General features: G+C 36.6%; 3 protein-coding genes across 13 annotated transcripts in view; 2 read left to right on the forward strand and 1 right to left on the reverse strand.

The window, feature by feature from the left end:
- Nucleotides 1-4,244: 4,244 nt before the first annotated feature.
- On the forward strand, nucleotides 4,245-6,587 carry LOC107945045 (eukaryotic translation initiation factor 4B3). Its single transcript, XM_016878871.2, has 2 exons — nucleotides 4,245-5,626; nucleotides 6,227-6,587. Exons 1-2 carry the CDS (start codon nucleotides 4,545-4,547, stop codon nucleotides 6,261-6,263), a joined length of 1,119 nt encoding a protein of 372 aa, XP_016734360.1. The 5' UTR covers nucleotides 4,245-4,544; the 3' UTR covers nucleotides 6,264-6,587.
- Nucleotides 6,588-6,770: 183 nt separating this feature from the next.
- Nucleotides 6,771-13,331, reverse strand: LOC107945044 (translocase of chloroplast 120, chloroplastic). Of its 11 annotated transcripts, none has more exons than XR_005922252.1 (5): nucleotides 13,040-13,331; nucleotides 8,392-12,740; nucleotides 7,938-8,045; nucleotides 7,325-7,480; nucleotides 6,771-7,115 (listed from the first exon to the last, which is right to left on the reverse strand). XR_005922252.1 is itself a non-coding variant. In XM_016878870.2 (2 exons), exon 2 carries the CDS (start codon nucleotides 12,714-12,716, stop codon nucleotides 8,460-8,462), a length of 4,257 nt encoding a protein of 1,418 aa, XP_016734359.2. In that variant the 5' UTR covers nucleotides 12,717-12,740; nucleotides 13,040-13,331; the 3' UTR covers nucleotides 8,253-8,459. The 11 variants fall into 11 exon arrangements, 2 of the variants coding, with proteins under 2 accessions (XP_016734359.2, XP_040964208.1); XR_001696412.2 differs by having other exon boundaries at nucleotides 7,775-8,045; XR_001696416.2 differs by having other exon boundaries at nucleotides 6,771-7,480.
- A 584-nt stretch (nucleotides 13,332-13,915) lies between these two features.
- Nucleotides 13,916-14,668, forward strand: part of LOC107940424 (pentatricopeptide repeat-containing protein At2g21090) — a 36,220-nt gene continuing 35,467 nt past the window's right edge. Inside the window, 3 exon segments of the mRNA XM_016873847.2 lie at nucleotides 13,916-14,315; nucleotides 14,317-14,348; nucleotides 14,351-14,535. Of these exon segments, the coding sequence (XP_016729336.2) occupies nucleotides 14,167-14,315; nucleotides 14,317-14,348; nucleotides 14,351-14,535 (366 nt within the window). The 5' untranslated portion in view covers nucleotides 13,916-14,166.

Below are 14,668 nucleotides of genomic sequence, written 5' to 3' on the forward strand. Positions count from 1 at the left end.
TAGACTTGTCACACTTCAGCCTTTCTTCCTCTTGCACACAATAAAAAATGAGCTCATTTAGAGTCCATTTCTTATTTTGATAGTTATAACTAATTTAAATTGATTGAGCTGTGCATGAAGCGATACCAAAACCATAAGAACAAGCAATTCCTCAGAAAGCTCAATCTTAAGTGTCTTAAGTCTTAAAGCAACATGGAACATCTCCATAATGTACTCCCTCACATTTCCTTGACCCTTATACTTCATAGACATCAAAGAATTCAGAAGTGATGTCATCTCAACCTTATTATTTTTAGCAAAATGTTCCTCAATTTTGTCAAGGAAACTCTTGGCCTGAGTAATCTCTTTAGATTATGTGCCCTTAAAGGCTTCTAGAATATTGTGTTTCGTGATCATTAGACTCATGCGATTTGAACGATCCCATCTTTCAAAATCCATATTAAAATCAGGGGTACTTTCCACAGTAAGAGGTGTAGGTTGTTCTTCCCTTAGTGCAAGTTCTATGTCCATAGAGCCAAACACTATAAGTAAGTGTCTTTTACATTCCTTAAAATTAGTCCCATTAAGCATGGGTAGGGTATAGAATTTATATTAGCAGATATTGTGGCAGCAGAAGATGAACTTGTTGAATATAGAACAAATAAAAACAAGCTCACATCCATATTCATAAGTAAACAATAAATTCAAGATAATGGCTAATCTCATCTCAAAATACCAAACACAACATTAATATCAAGTCTTTGGATAGTAATATTAATAGTAAGTGATACTCTTGTTGTAGCAATCAAACATTAACAATAAATTATGTTAAACAATTAATTAATCTTTGGACTAACTTATTGCTCACATAAAATACCTTATAATTGTCACACATTTATCACCATAGATGTCGTTGAAATTCTGCCAAATATTAACTTACCTTTGGGTCAATTAATAAACACATGAATCACAAAAACATATAATCATCTTGATATTTTAAATAAACTAATCTAAGCTAAAGAGGTCACTTTGGCGGTATTTTATTTCAACTAATCTATTTAAAATATTAGACATCTTTAATTAAAACTCAAAGCCAAAATCTGAATTTATTTGTAACATAATAAACTTATCTTAGTTTCATTTTCAATCAAATGAAAAGATAATTGTATGTATATGTATATTTTCCCCAAAACAACATATATCAAAATTAAATATTAAAAAAACATCATAATAATTGACATATCCCATAATTCAAACTATAGATTATAATATCACAATGTAATCGAATATTTGGAATCATAAAATGTCAAAACTTTACTATATATATTTACAATAAAATTCAAAATCAAATTTCACTTATCTTTAAATTTAATGCAATTAATCTAATAAACCCACGCATCTTTCAATCTGAATTAAACGAAAAGTAATGATGAAACCTTTTTCAAGCACTGAATGAATATCGAGAAAGAAAAAACAAAAAAATCAAATCAATGAAAAATTGGGAACATCTCGTTCTGTATTTTCCCCATGACACATTAAAGCATCTAATTAGATTAAAAAAAACAATAAATAATAACCAATCACCCACGTCTTAAGAGCCAAGAATTAAATTACGTGGGTTTAGTCATTATGAATTGAAAGACAATAATTCACTATAAAAAAAATCAAGAATTGAAAGTAAAATTACATGGGTTTGGTATAAACCCTAAAATTTCAATCATAACCCCCTAAAAACATTAATCATAAATAAGTAAAACCTAAAAAGAAATTTATCAAGAATTTCAAAGATTTAACATAAATATATACAAAATATTAAACCTATAAAATTTCATGAATCAATCATTCTAAGAATAAAGAAGCTTAATCAATTATCAATGATTCGACATAACGAGACTCTGATACCACTTGTTAGAACCATAGAAACAATATTTAATATAAACTTCAAACTGTAAATCAAGATCTATCATGTCAAATCATTAAAAACAAAACAAGAATAAAACTATATGCGAAAGCATACATGAATCCATGAATTCCTTGAAGTTTTTTCGGATCTTAAGGATTTGATCTTCCAAATTAGCACACAATAAATTCAGAGAATATTTGCTCTCTCTTTCCTAAGGATGAGATATTAGAAAAGTTATCTTGTGTGTAATTTAGACCATAACCTTAATATATATAACTTTGACACATTAGCCCTAATTCTTAATCGGCCCATCATTAATTAGAAATTAGTTACTAGAGTATCTACACATATTTGACCCATACTTTATTTAATAATTAAAACCCAACAAATCTTAACCAAATTAGATCATTTTTAATTTGGGCTAACATATTATGATAGTAAATAATAACATGTAATTATGTTATGTACATATTTTCCAACACCTAACACTCCTTAATGAATTACTTTCTCATAAACATGGCTATGTAATTCCTATGATAAAAGGTGAGAAAGTTACTTTCCCATGTAGGTTGGAAAGTTAAAAAGATATTAAAACAAAATAGGGTTAATTTTGTTTTGGTTTAGAGTATTGATCTATTAAACATAAAAAAGAAGAAGCTATTACCTCATTTCCACTACCAACTCTCTTGTTATTTCGATTGATTCTTTGAAAGTAATTTATTTTTTCTAATTTTATTTTCGATATGTATATTGATTCATCTATATAGTATATTGTTTACATATTATATTTATTTTCTATTATTTTCGGCTCTTTCCCTTCCAATATATTGATTGATCGAAATTTCAATTTTATTATAGTATTCATTTCAAAAAAAAATTTATATATTCATTTCAACAAAACGTGATACGATGCAATAGAAACAAAGACACAGGGAGCGAGTTACTTGCTCTTAGCGGTCAAAGCGAACCCTTTCATTTTGACATTCTAAATTCTTTAATTCAAAATGAATCAAATCTCCTCAGGTAGGATTTGAACCTACGAGCAGTCAATTAACAGTCGACCGCTCTACTGTTGAGCTATTGAAGAACAACGGGAGATTAGATCTCATAGAGTTCAACTCTCGTTCTCCACCTTTGATCTATTGAAGAACAACGGGGGATTAGATCTCATAGAGTTCAATTCTCGTTCTCCACCCATGACTAATATGAACTTAAAATTTCCTTTGTAACTCCTGAAACTTGTTCGTAGTGGCTCCGTTCCATGCCTCATTTCATAAGGAACCTCAAAGTGACTTTATTTCATTATATTTCATCCAGATCTCAATTTCGTTTTTATATTGTCATGGATATAACATAAGAGATGTTGGTTCTAGTCTTATCTTTTTCTATTTTTATATATGTATATGGAAAGTTCAAAAATCACCATATAATAATCCAGCAAAAAAAGAAAAATGGAGATTAACGATGATTTTAAAATATTTTATACTAGGGAATTTAATAGTCTTATGCATGATGATAATCAATTTGGTCGTTATGGTCGGGTAAAATATTATTATTTTAATTAAACTAATATTATAATTATATAATAATTTTTAAATATAAATTTTAAAATATTCTAAAAAATAAACAATGAAAATATATTAAATATAATATAAATATATATAAATTGCATAAAATTAAAATAAAATAAAGTAGTAAATTACTAAGAAAATTAATACATAAAATAAATGCAATAATAGATAAAAACGAGATGCGATTTCCCCTTAGATATTTTATACTTTCTCTCACAAAAAAAAAAACTTGTAAAGTCTACTCCATTTGTAATTTCATCGATTATCCGCCTATAAAAAAATGAGTATATCAAAATGTAATAATGCATTGCAAAGTAATATTCCTAATAAGTACATTACAAAAAAAATCATATTCTGTTGAAATCATAAAATAAGAAAGTATGAAACGCTAACGTTGGTAGTGTGTTGAGATTAGGCATTGTGGGTATTTTGGAAGTGTATGGCATTGAGTCAAATTCCTTGGTTTCTTGTTTTACCAAACCATGAATGTCCAACTTGTAGTGGAATAAAAAATATCCACACATAAGATGCTACATAAAATTCAAGTTTATTACAGAGTTATTTTTTAATTATACAACTATTAAGTGAGTATTTTTTTTTTATTTCAAACATCAATAAATTTAATAAAAATAATAGTAATAATTATTAATAAATTTAATAAAAATCCAAGCTTAAAAGCCTAATGTAGTGCAATTTGTTAGATTTCCGCGTGAGAATTAAAGAAAAACCTGTCACTATTCCTTTCTAGAAGTAAATATTTTATGGTTAAGTGTAGAAGTTGTATCATGGTCGGCCACAGACAAAGAGTAAGGAAGTGGTGGGAATAGAAAGCGTTTGTATCCACAAATGATTATTTTTATAGAAAAAAAGGGTAGGTCCCAGTATTTGTTTGGTTTCAAACATTGGCAGTAGAATTGGATTCCGAGTGGGATAAGGAAACAAAACAAGTTCCGGTCATATAAAATCCCAATCGTCCCGTGTTTTTATTCATTCTAAAATTCATCTACCGTCGGATCTGAATCTGCTAATCTCATTTCTCACTTTCCCCATCCTACTACACTGCGCAAACCAATACCAAACGACCATCCATCATGGCGGCAACTGCATCGTCTCCTTGGGGCAAAGCCGGCGCTTGGGCTCTCGATGCAGAAGAAAATGAAGCTGAACTCCAGCAACAGAGCCGCGTCGATTCTTCCGCTGAAAAGCTCGCGGATTTCCCTTCTTTATCCGCCGCCGCCTCCACCAAAACCAAGAAAAAGAAGAGCCAACCCATCTCTCTCGCCGAATTTGCTGCCTATGGCTCTGCTAAGCCGAGTGAGCCAACTGGCCTAACTCACGAGGACCTCCTCCTACTCCCTACCGGTCCTCGCCAACGCTCTCCCGAGGAACTCGATCGCAACCGTCTTGGCGGCGGTTTTAAATCCTATGGTTCGAACCGATACAATTCCAGCGGCGACGATTCCTCAAGTAATAGTAGATGGGGATCTTCTAGGGTTTCAAATAGAGATTCCAATAAAGAAATGGCTCCCTCACGCGCCGATGAGATGGATAATTGGGCGTCGGCTAAGAAATCGACTCCTGCTGGGAACGGATTTGGGGGTGGATTTGAGAGGAGAGAGATAGGAGGGGGAGGGTTTTTTGATTCGCAATCGAAAGCCGATGAAGTAGATAACTGGGCATCTAATAAGAGTAGTAAAAGCGTGAATGCTGCTGCACCGCCACGGAGATTTGGTGGGGGATTTGAGAGAAGAAGCAGTTTCGATTCACTTCAATCAAGGGATTCCCCAAGGGATTTGGATAATTGGGGAAAGAAAAAGGAGGAGACTGGCAGTACTGCTGGTAGTGGTGGAGTGAGACCAAGGCTTGTGCTTCAGCCACGCACCGTTCCCGTGACCGAGGAGGCTAAAAAGGAATTGACTGCGCCCAAGCCTAAAGGGGCAAATCCTTTTGGCGAGGCAAGGCCGAGAGAGGAAGTGTTGAAGGAAAAGGGGAAAGATTGGAAGGAGATTGATGAGAAGCTGGAAGCTGTTAAGATTAAAGAGACAGTTGCGGTTGCAGAGAAAGAGAGAGGACGAAAGGCAAGCTTTGGTGGAAATGGGCGTGCCCCCGTTGAAAGGAGCTGGAGGAAGAATGAGTCTGATGAGGCTGCTGCTGCTGCTGATCGACCCCAAAGGTTTGTTCACTTATCTCATATTCATTGCTTGTTGATTTGAGAATATATACATATATTAACTGCGTTTGGGTGTGTTTGTGTGTGTAATTAAGTAGCACGACTATATTTTTATGCTTGCCACAATTGCTATAGAACGGTGTTTTCCTATCTATGTAGCAGTACTCCATCGTTATATCTTTTAAGCTAGGGATTCTGGGAAAGGGAATTGAATTTATCTACCTAAATCGACAAATAGCTATGCATCTTTTTCATCTCTCTTGTTTTTGTTCCTATTTGAGTAATGTATCAACAGTTATGGTAACTGGTAAGTGTAAAGCATGGGTTATACTGCGAGTACTTTCAAGTGAAAGCCTCCTATATAAGAAAATATCAAGAACATATTGTTAGTTGCTATGGGTCTATATGATCATAATCATGGTAATTAAGTGATGATTGGTTTCAAACCCCTGAAATCGCACACACGTTTGATCTTTTCCATGGAAAACCCCTCGCCTATGAGATTCCACTTTTGAATTATTGTTTTCTTTCGGGGAGAGCATATTATTGTGTCAGAACGACATGACAAGTGTTTGCTCTGACCTAGTTTTCTTCTGAATCCAGCTCTGAGACAGAGAATGGCCATGTTGCGGACAATTGAAGATAGAGAAAACAAATATGAAAGCTTAGGTCTGAAGGAAGGGAGGGGAAGAACTTTTGAAATTTTTGGATGTCTAATTTGTTGAGACTTGTTTGTCTTTTGTTGTGACTGTTATTATTGTCAATGCAGTATTTAAACAATTTTGGTAGGCTTCGAATTAGTTGCATTGGCTTTGGTCAAACTGTATTGTTTGCAGCAGGAACGTTGCTCCGTGTAGAGTTTATTAATTTTATTTTCAAGTTTTTGTTGATCTTGTGAGCACGAGTTCATTTCATCATTGTTTGAATTGGTGACCAAATAAATCCTATTTTTAATGTTTGTGTATTAGTTGTTTCTTTTTAGATACTCTGGTCTTTGCCATCTGATATCTTTAATCCTAATGTACGGTACGTGTATTTGTGCAAAATCAGATCATACTTTTGGTTTTTTTTTTTTTTTTTTTAAGTTCTTGATCCGAGATTCCCCCTTTTCTTGGAAAAACTTCATGTATTAAGATTGAAGTTACGATAAAACAATGAGATGGCGTGCTCAAGTTTGCATTAGAAGATGTCATATGGCTTCCACCATTTACAAGTCTTTTTCAGTTCTATTGGAAAGGAATCTTATATTTTGAAAGTTGAGGAACCACACTTGCTAAGCCAAGTTATATATTCCATCATTACTACTTCCTTCCCACTTGAGTAACATAGCACAACTTGATACCCTGATCTTTTAAGTTGTGAAGATGTATTGGCAACTTGCACTGCACATGCTTTGTTTTCAAGTGCATTTAGATTTTGCATGCTGGAAGAAAGGGGGTAGCTTGTAAGTAGGGAGCACGATTGAAGGCGAATTGGCCAGCCACTGCAGAGCCTACAGGAAGCCAATGGGATTTTTAATTTTAGTTAAAAGAAAAAATTTGATATGAACTGGATGTTGCTCCCCAGATGTGTTTTATGTATATTATTATGATGCATTGTTCTAATCAAATCATAACAGACTCTTTCTGGTCTAAAATTTGAACACACCAGTCAGCTCCCGCTCATGCGGGCATACCAGCAATTATTAAAAATGAAAAGTACCGCATCAGGACATGTGTTACGCAGTTGAAAATAAAAGGATTTGAAGTCAAGTTAGCAAGAAAACTTGGTGTCTGGCTTTTCACATGTTTGCATTTTGCTCACACCTCCTTTCATCAATGCTCCTCTCAGCTTTTACGGCCAACTAATTACCTGGACCTGCCAAATGCCAATACTTCAAAATCTTACGTCTATACAGACCAACCAAGTCTTTTAAAATTTGGGATTAATGGACTCTTGTACTGAAATGAAAATCCTACATTTATTATTATAGTTCAGACACCAGATTTTCCTTTACAGAGGCCATCGTCTTCGACTTTGAAATTCTAACATTTTAGTTCATAAGTGCACTAGAAGATCCCTACAACAGTTAAAATCTATCCGCTCTATAATCTCAGGGTCTTAAATATGTCGCCCTTACTGCTATAATCTAGAATAAACAAATTTCCTAACCTCATTAGTCTTGGCAGCTGAGGGTTGAAAAGGAAGACACAAATGCTACTGGAGAGTACTGACCCTGAGTCAAAGGTTGCTCTTATCTATGCACTGGCCGCCAAGAGAAATGGGACTGCTATGACCCTTTGGGAAGGCCTTCAAGGGAGAGGAGACCCCTTACCATTCAATTGCAGTTGTTATCCCCCAAAGAATAGGGACCTCACAGGTTGCAGCACTAAGGGCGTCCTGATCACTGCCTTATGCTTCATACTGGCTCAGGCGGTGTCACCTGCAAGTTAACCCCCTTGCAAGTGATCTTTTATAATGTTCCACTACATTTCTAATTCCGTCCATGATGAATATTGAAATGCCACCTCATCATCAATTACATACATGTAAATACACCTATTTGTAGAATATTTAGGCTATTTATCCTAGTATATTAATAATGTAGGAAAGTGAGAAAAGAAACAACTCTTGATTGAGGAGAGGATGATTTCATGGGAACAAAAATAACCTTATTATGCAAAATATCTAAACAACGAAACTACAATCACCATATCCAGCAAAGATAAAAGAAATGGTAGAAAAATATTATAGAAATTTCAGCACCTTACTTTCAGAGTTTCACTCACCTCTTGAAAGACCACAGAGACTTGGCCATTTTTAAAAATTTGTATTATCCGTAGCAACCTAATTCTCATCATTGTCCATACTGCACTTGATGTGAATATTCAAATAGTTTTTTCAGTAAAGGAAGGACAGCAATCAAAGCAAGCTGAAGCTGTTCAGAGCTATTTATTCGTAAACTGACTTGTCCAGCACCTTTGTTATTCAGATTGGCACGAGCTATTAGATTCGTAGACCGTCCAACAGGCACCTGTGACTGTATATTGCATCCAATGGCAAGATCTCCATGCCAATCCATGATAGATAGGCCAAGTGTAGATAAGGAGCGACCCAGAGGGTAATCTTTATCCCTCAATTGTGCTTCCAAGCTGCCCCCATAAGCAAGATCGCCACGTCCAGTCATAGCACCCCCAGCCATGACTACTTGGAACTGCTTATTAGCAATCAGTTTGTCTTCAAATTTCACTCCAGCTGATAGTGCATCACCTAAGAGTGTAACTGAGATGCCAGCCATTGCCTTATTCTTCTTCAGATTACTAAACCTGGTCTCGCTGCGCAGTGTATAGGCTAAGTCCTTTCCAACAGTCTGCATATCAAAACCCAATGAAGTTGCTTTACCTTCCCCGTGCTTTAAAGAACTGGCCAGTTCCATTTGGACATTGGCATCCCTTTTGTCCTTTGTAACCTGGCCAGAAAATGAAATAGGAAATTTCTTTTCTGCAACGAACAGTCTTTCGACATTAATACCTTCGTAACCAACATCATGATCCCAACCATGAGTATCTAGAACTGGCCTAACAAGCCATGGGTTGGAGGAATCAAGGGAACGATAGCGATGAGTTGGATTATCAGAATCAAAAGAAGCAGGCAACGCCAAATCTGGCATTGGAACTGGAACAGAAGAAGCACCACTACTTTCTTCTTCTGCATTTTCACCATACTCACTTGGCAGATCCTTGGCTGCAGATGCCATTTTCTTCATCATCTTTCGCTGCTTTTTCTCTTCCTTCAGTTGCTTCTTCATAAAAAGTTTTTCTCTATATTCCAACTCATCAAAATATGCTTTTTTCTGAGCCTTACTAAGCTTTGATATTTGTGCTTTACTCAACCGCTTGAAAGGTGGCAGCTCATCATATTCTGGCTCATCCTCGGAGTCGGAGGATTCATCCAAATCATCATCTAATCCATCCTCATCACCATACTGCTCTTCAGGAAGCTTAACTTGCGGTCTCGATTGAAGAAGAGATGAAAGAAGGTAAGGTAAAGGAGGTGTTCTTGCTCGAGTAGCAAAAGGCTTTCCTGGGGGAGTATCTTGCAACTTCAAAAGCGTGTTTGCCTCGGCCAGAATTTTAGATGCTAACGAAAGCAACAACAAATGAGGTTTCCAGACCTGACCATTTGGCAATACTCTCTGGCCTGCCCTATTTGTTCTACATGCAGAGTGATTCTCCACTAATGAAACAGGATTCATGAGTCGCATATCCCCAGCTGCCTGACGAATAGCCTGCTGTACAACATGAGAACGTTGAGTGACAAACATGTCATAGCTAGAAGCAGTACCATTAGGACCATCTGGTGGAGCAGAAGCTGCATGAGTCAAAACCACAATTGCATTAAACCATATAGAGGGACCAAAGACCTCAGTTATGGTACGCAAGAGGGGCATATCACCAAAATCCCTCGTTTGCATGTCCAACCTATCAAGGTACAACACAATATCTGGAGGTGTTTTCTTAATGAAACGCTTAACGGAGTGAAGGATCTTCTCGTTCTGGCATTGGTCAGACCAGGAAGGAAGAAGGCCTGGTGTGTCAATTACACGAACTTTAATACCATGCACAGTACCCACAACATCCTGAACCTTTTTGGTACCAGTCTGGAAAGCATCGGTGCCAAACTTGACTTCATCAAATATTGAATTAATAGTAGCACTTTTACCAACTCCGGTCTTCCCAAGGACCATAATTGTACAGGAGAAATCAAGGGGTTCATTTCCAGCTGCCTCAAGCTGTTCAGCCATAGCACTTGCACGGTCAAAGCTGAAGGCACCAACCCGGCCCCCATTTCTCCCCCGGAGCTGCTCAGCTAATCCTAGTCTGTACAAAACCTGTGCCACAACAACATTATGGGGAGTCTGCCCGAGCCTATTTGCAAGCCTCAAAAACTTAACTCTAATCAACTGAAGCTTTTCACGAGTCTCATCATTCTCCTCAGCCTCCACATTGCCAATATCTTCAATTTGTTGTGCCTGTGCCTGTGAGACACTTCCATTTGCACGAGGCTGCAGCACCACCCTGGCGGCAGGTTCCAATAATGGAGCAGCGCGCCCAAGGCCAGCAGGATGAGGAGAGATAGCAGGGTTAGTAGATTTAACAGATGATGACAATGCTGGAGCAGGAAGAATTTCACATTCTCTAGTGACAGAGTTGTTTGGCTTAGGCTCCTGAGCCATGTCCACTTTTTTCCCAAATTCTTCGGCTTTAGCAGACACTGAAGATCCTGGAGCATGTTGCACTTCCTGCTCTATCGTCGCTTGGGTGCTTTGCTTATCTTGTTGATTTTTCTCTGCGTTATCATCAGAATGTTCAATCACAAAATTAATATCTTGACATTTATTACCCACCATTTCATCAGGGAGCCGAGATTGAAAACCATCATGAACCTCTGTCCTCAAATCAGCTTTACCCGACTCAATTTTCTCATTCCTCTCATCTGTAAACTTTTCTGAAGAGGACAGGTTTCCAACTGCAGAAGCAACTGTTCCTTCAACAGATTTACTCGGCTCAGATTGCGTATGTTTCAGTTCATCAATCTCACCATTATGCTTCATGTCCCTAGCATATGATAAGTCTTCTACTTTTCCATTCATGTTATCCTCCACCTCCTTAGCAGCAAAAGCCTTATTTGCTTTTTCATCTTCATCTCCACCATCTACGGAATCAAGACCAGCTGTAGCCCCTTTTACTTCTGTACGCTCTTGTCCCTGATCAGTATCTCCTTTAACAGGCATCTCAATTACTGTATCAGACTTGAGACTTCTTTTTTCCTCGTCCCTTGGAACTTCTGTTTCTCCGGTACCATTGATTTCATCTTCATCTCCACCATGCACTGAATCCAGACCAGCCGTAGCCCCTTTTACTTCTGTACACTCTTGTCCCTGATCAGTATCTCCTTTTACAGGCATCTCAATTACTGTATCAGACTTGAGACTTCTTTTTTCATCGTCCCTCGAAACTTCTGTTTCTCCGGTACCATTGATTTCAAGTACTTCCTTCCCACCATTCAATTCATCAGTCTTTTCGCCCATTTCAGTACCTGCCTTGTCAATCTTATCAGCTTTACCAGCCTCAATCTTCTCATTCCTCTCATCTGCAAACTTTTCTGAAGAGGATAAGTTTCTATCAGCAGAAGCAACTGTCTCTTCAACAGATTTCCTTGGCTCAAACAGCCTATCTTTCAGTTCATCAATCTCACTATTAAGCTTCATGTCCCTAGCATTCAATAAATCTTTTAGTTCATCTGCAGAAGCAACTGTCTCTTCAACAGATTTCCCTGGCTCAGACAGCCCATCTTTCAGCTCATCAATCTCACTATTAAGCTTCATGTCTCTAGCATTCAATAAATCTTTTAGTTCTCCATTCATGTTATCGTCCACCTCCACAGCAGCAAAAACCTTTTCATCTTCATCTCCGTCTACTGAACCAAGATCAGCTGTGGCACATTTCACTTCCGTATCCTCTTTTCCCTGATCAGTATCTCCTTTTACAGGCATCTCCATTCCTGAATCAGACTTGAGATTTCTTTTTTCCTCATCCCTCGGAACTTCTGCTTCTCCAGTACCACTGATTTCAGGTACTTCCTTCCCCCCTTTCAATTCATCATTGTTTTTGCCCATTTCAGTCCCTCCCTCGTCAATCTTATCTGACACCACACCACCACCAACACTCTCACCTTTCTGCTGGTCCACCAACTCTGCCACAGCCTCCTGAGTTCCAACCTCACTTGGAACGTCGTTCTCCTGAGTTTCAATAGCCTCTTGAAAGGTCTCTGCTTCAGGTTCTAAATTCAAGTTCTCCTTAACTACCTCTGAACCAGTATCGCCAAATGTCTCAACATTTCCAATTGCATCCTCAACTGAACTGCCGCCATCCACTCCAGATATTTCTGCCTGTTCTTGCAAATTCTCCAGTGATGAACTTGCCTCCTCAAAAACCTCATCTACTGGTTCTTCTGTTTCACCGGAATCCCCAGCAAGCCTCACCTTCACTTCCTCATTGGCAACTCTTTCTTCCGCAATCTTATTATCTACCATTACTACCCCATTTTCCATTTTCACAAATGTTGCTTCAAAAACCTAAACTCAGGAAGAAGATGAGAAAAAAGAGAGAGAGCCCATTATAACCACTAACCATCTGAATAATCAATAAAGAATCAATTATAAGAAGCACCTACAAAACGAAAACCCATCCTTTCCTAAAACCCCAACATAAAAGAGCAATATGAATCCAAATGTTAAAGAAAGAAAATGGACCGGTCTAGTTCTTCAGAACCGAAACATCATCTTTCCAAAACAAATGAGATCCCAAGTTCATAAATGTCGATAATAACAAAAGAGAGATAGTAATTATAATAAAATAAAAATAAAAAGGTTACCTGGTGTTTATGGTGCAGTGATTTTCAGATAGAGAAAGAGAAAAGGGTTTTCTGTACTATAAGGAGAGACAGATTAGAGAGTCAAAGTATCTGTGGTTGGTTTATATATATGCCTTTTTCTATTTTCCTCTATTTCCACATCTACTGCAACTGCACAAGAAATGATGCATTACGGATAAGAAGGTAATCAAGGGATGAGAATGGAGGTTGGGATGTGATCAAACGGTGAGAGATGGTTGATTAGTATGATCATGAAAAACGCCGAATGACGGTGATAAGAAAATTAAAGTTAGAAAGAAAGGAAAGTTTAGCCTATCAAATGGATAGAGTCACGTGATCATACCTTATTCGAGAGGGACAGACAGGGAGAGATTGTGGGCCGTCCAATCTTTCCTGATTGATTGCCAAATTGCAAACCTTTTTTTTTAAGATATAAATTTGCCAATATTTAATTTTAATTACAAAAACGGAAATGATAAAAGATTCAGTTCAAGATAAAATTAATTGTTTTTAGAAAAAAATACCTAAAATAAAAATGATTTGTTGTAACAATTCTTTCCAATTATGACATTTTAATAAAGTAGTTTATAGATAAAAATATATTGAAACTCCTTACTTTTCCTCTTAATTCGAATATCCGAATATCCTTTTTCTTTATTTTAAAATTTAAAATTAAAAATAAAAACCCTCATTTAAACAAAAATAATGAAATATTTATAGAGAAATGTCGAAAAATTTCCTTATTTTACTTCACTTTTCCTCAAACTTTCATAAACAAAATACAAAATGTTTATTTAATTAAAAAAATAAATTCCTAATAAATTGGGTTTGGATTTGATTCAACAAGTTTCAGATTCAGCCCAGTAATGAGAAATGGCGAACTCCAGTCCAAATTTGCCTCGTGAATCCAACACCAACAGCCGCACTAATTACCGCAACAGCCAATAACATCATTGGACCTAACAAGTATAGTGACATGAGGAACCAGGAAAGCTCCATTTTTCCTTTCACATGCTGTCTCTCTCCAATGCCAAAAGCCGCTTCTTCGGAAAACCCCATTATTGTCTTTTAAAAATATTTTTTTCACAGCAGTCGCTTACCCTATCCAACTCTAGTTTCTTACAACAATGCGCAAGAGCCAAGTCTTTCGAACTCCACAAGTTTCTAGACCTTCAGCCCGATACTTTTTTAGCCAATCATTTGGCGCTCGCAAAGTATTCGAAAAAATGGGTGCTATAAATTTATTTTATGTTAATAATATGTTATCTGTGTATGCAAAAGCCTGCTAGAGTGTTGTTCGATCAGATGCCCCCAAAGAGATTGTTTTGTGGAATACGATGGTTATTGCTTATGCCCAAAGCGGGTATTTTGAGGAAGCGTTTAGGTTTTATAAGGAGCAAAGGAATTTGTCTATTGGATGCAATGAATTCAGTTTTGCTGGTGTTTTGACTGTTTGTGTTAAGTCGAGAAAATTGCAACTTGCTAGGCAGGTTATTGTTGGGATTTTCACCCAAATAATATTATTTTAATAATTTATTTTTAAATGATATTGGTTGAGTTTTATTTACCTAAATTATACAGTAAAAACTCTAAAGTCAAATACACTAGGATTATAATAACTTTCGAGCA

This window comes from Gossypium hirsutum, chromosome D12, assembly GCF_007990345.1.
Source record: "Gossypium hirsutum isolate 1008001.06 chromosome D12, Gossypium_hirsutum_v2.1, whole genome shotgun sequence".
Lineage (NCBI taxonomy): Eukaryota > Viridiplantae > Streptophyta > Magnoliopsida > Malvales > Malvaceae > Gossypium > Gossypium hirsutum.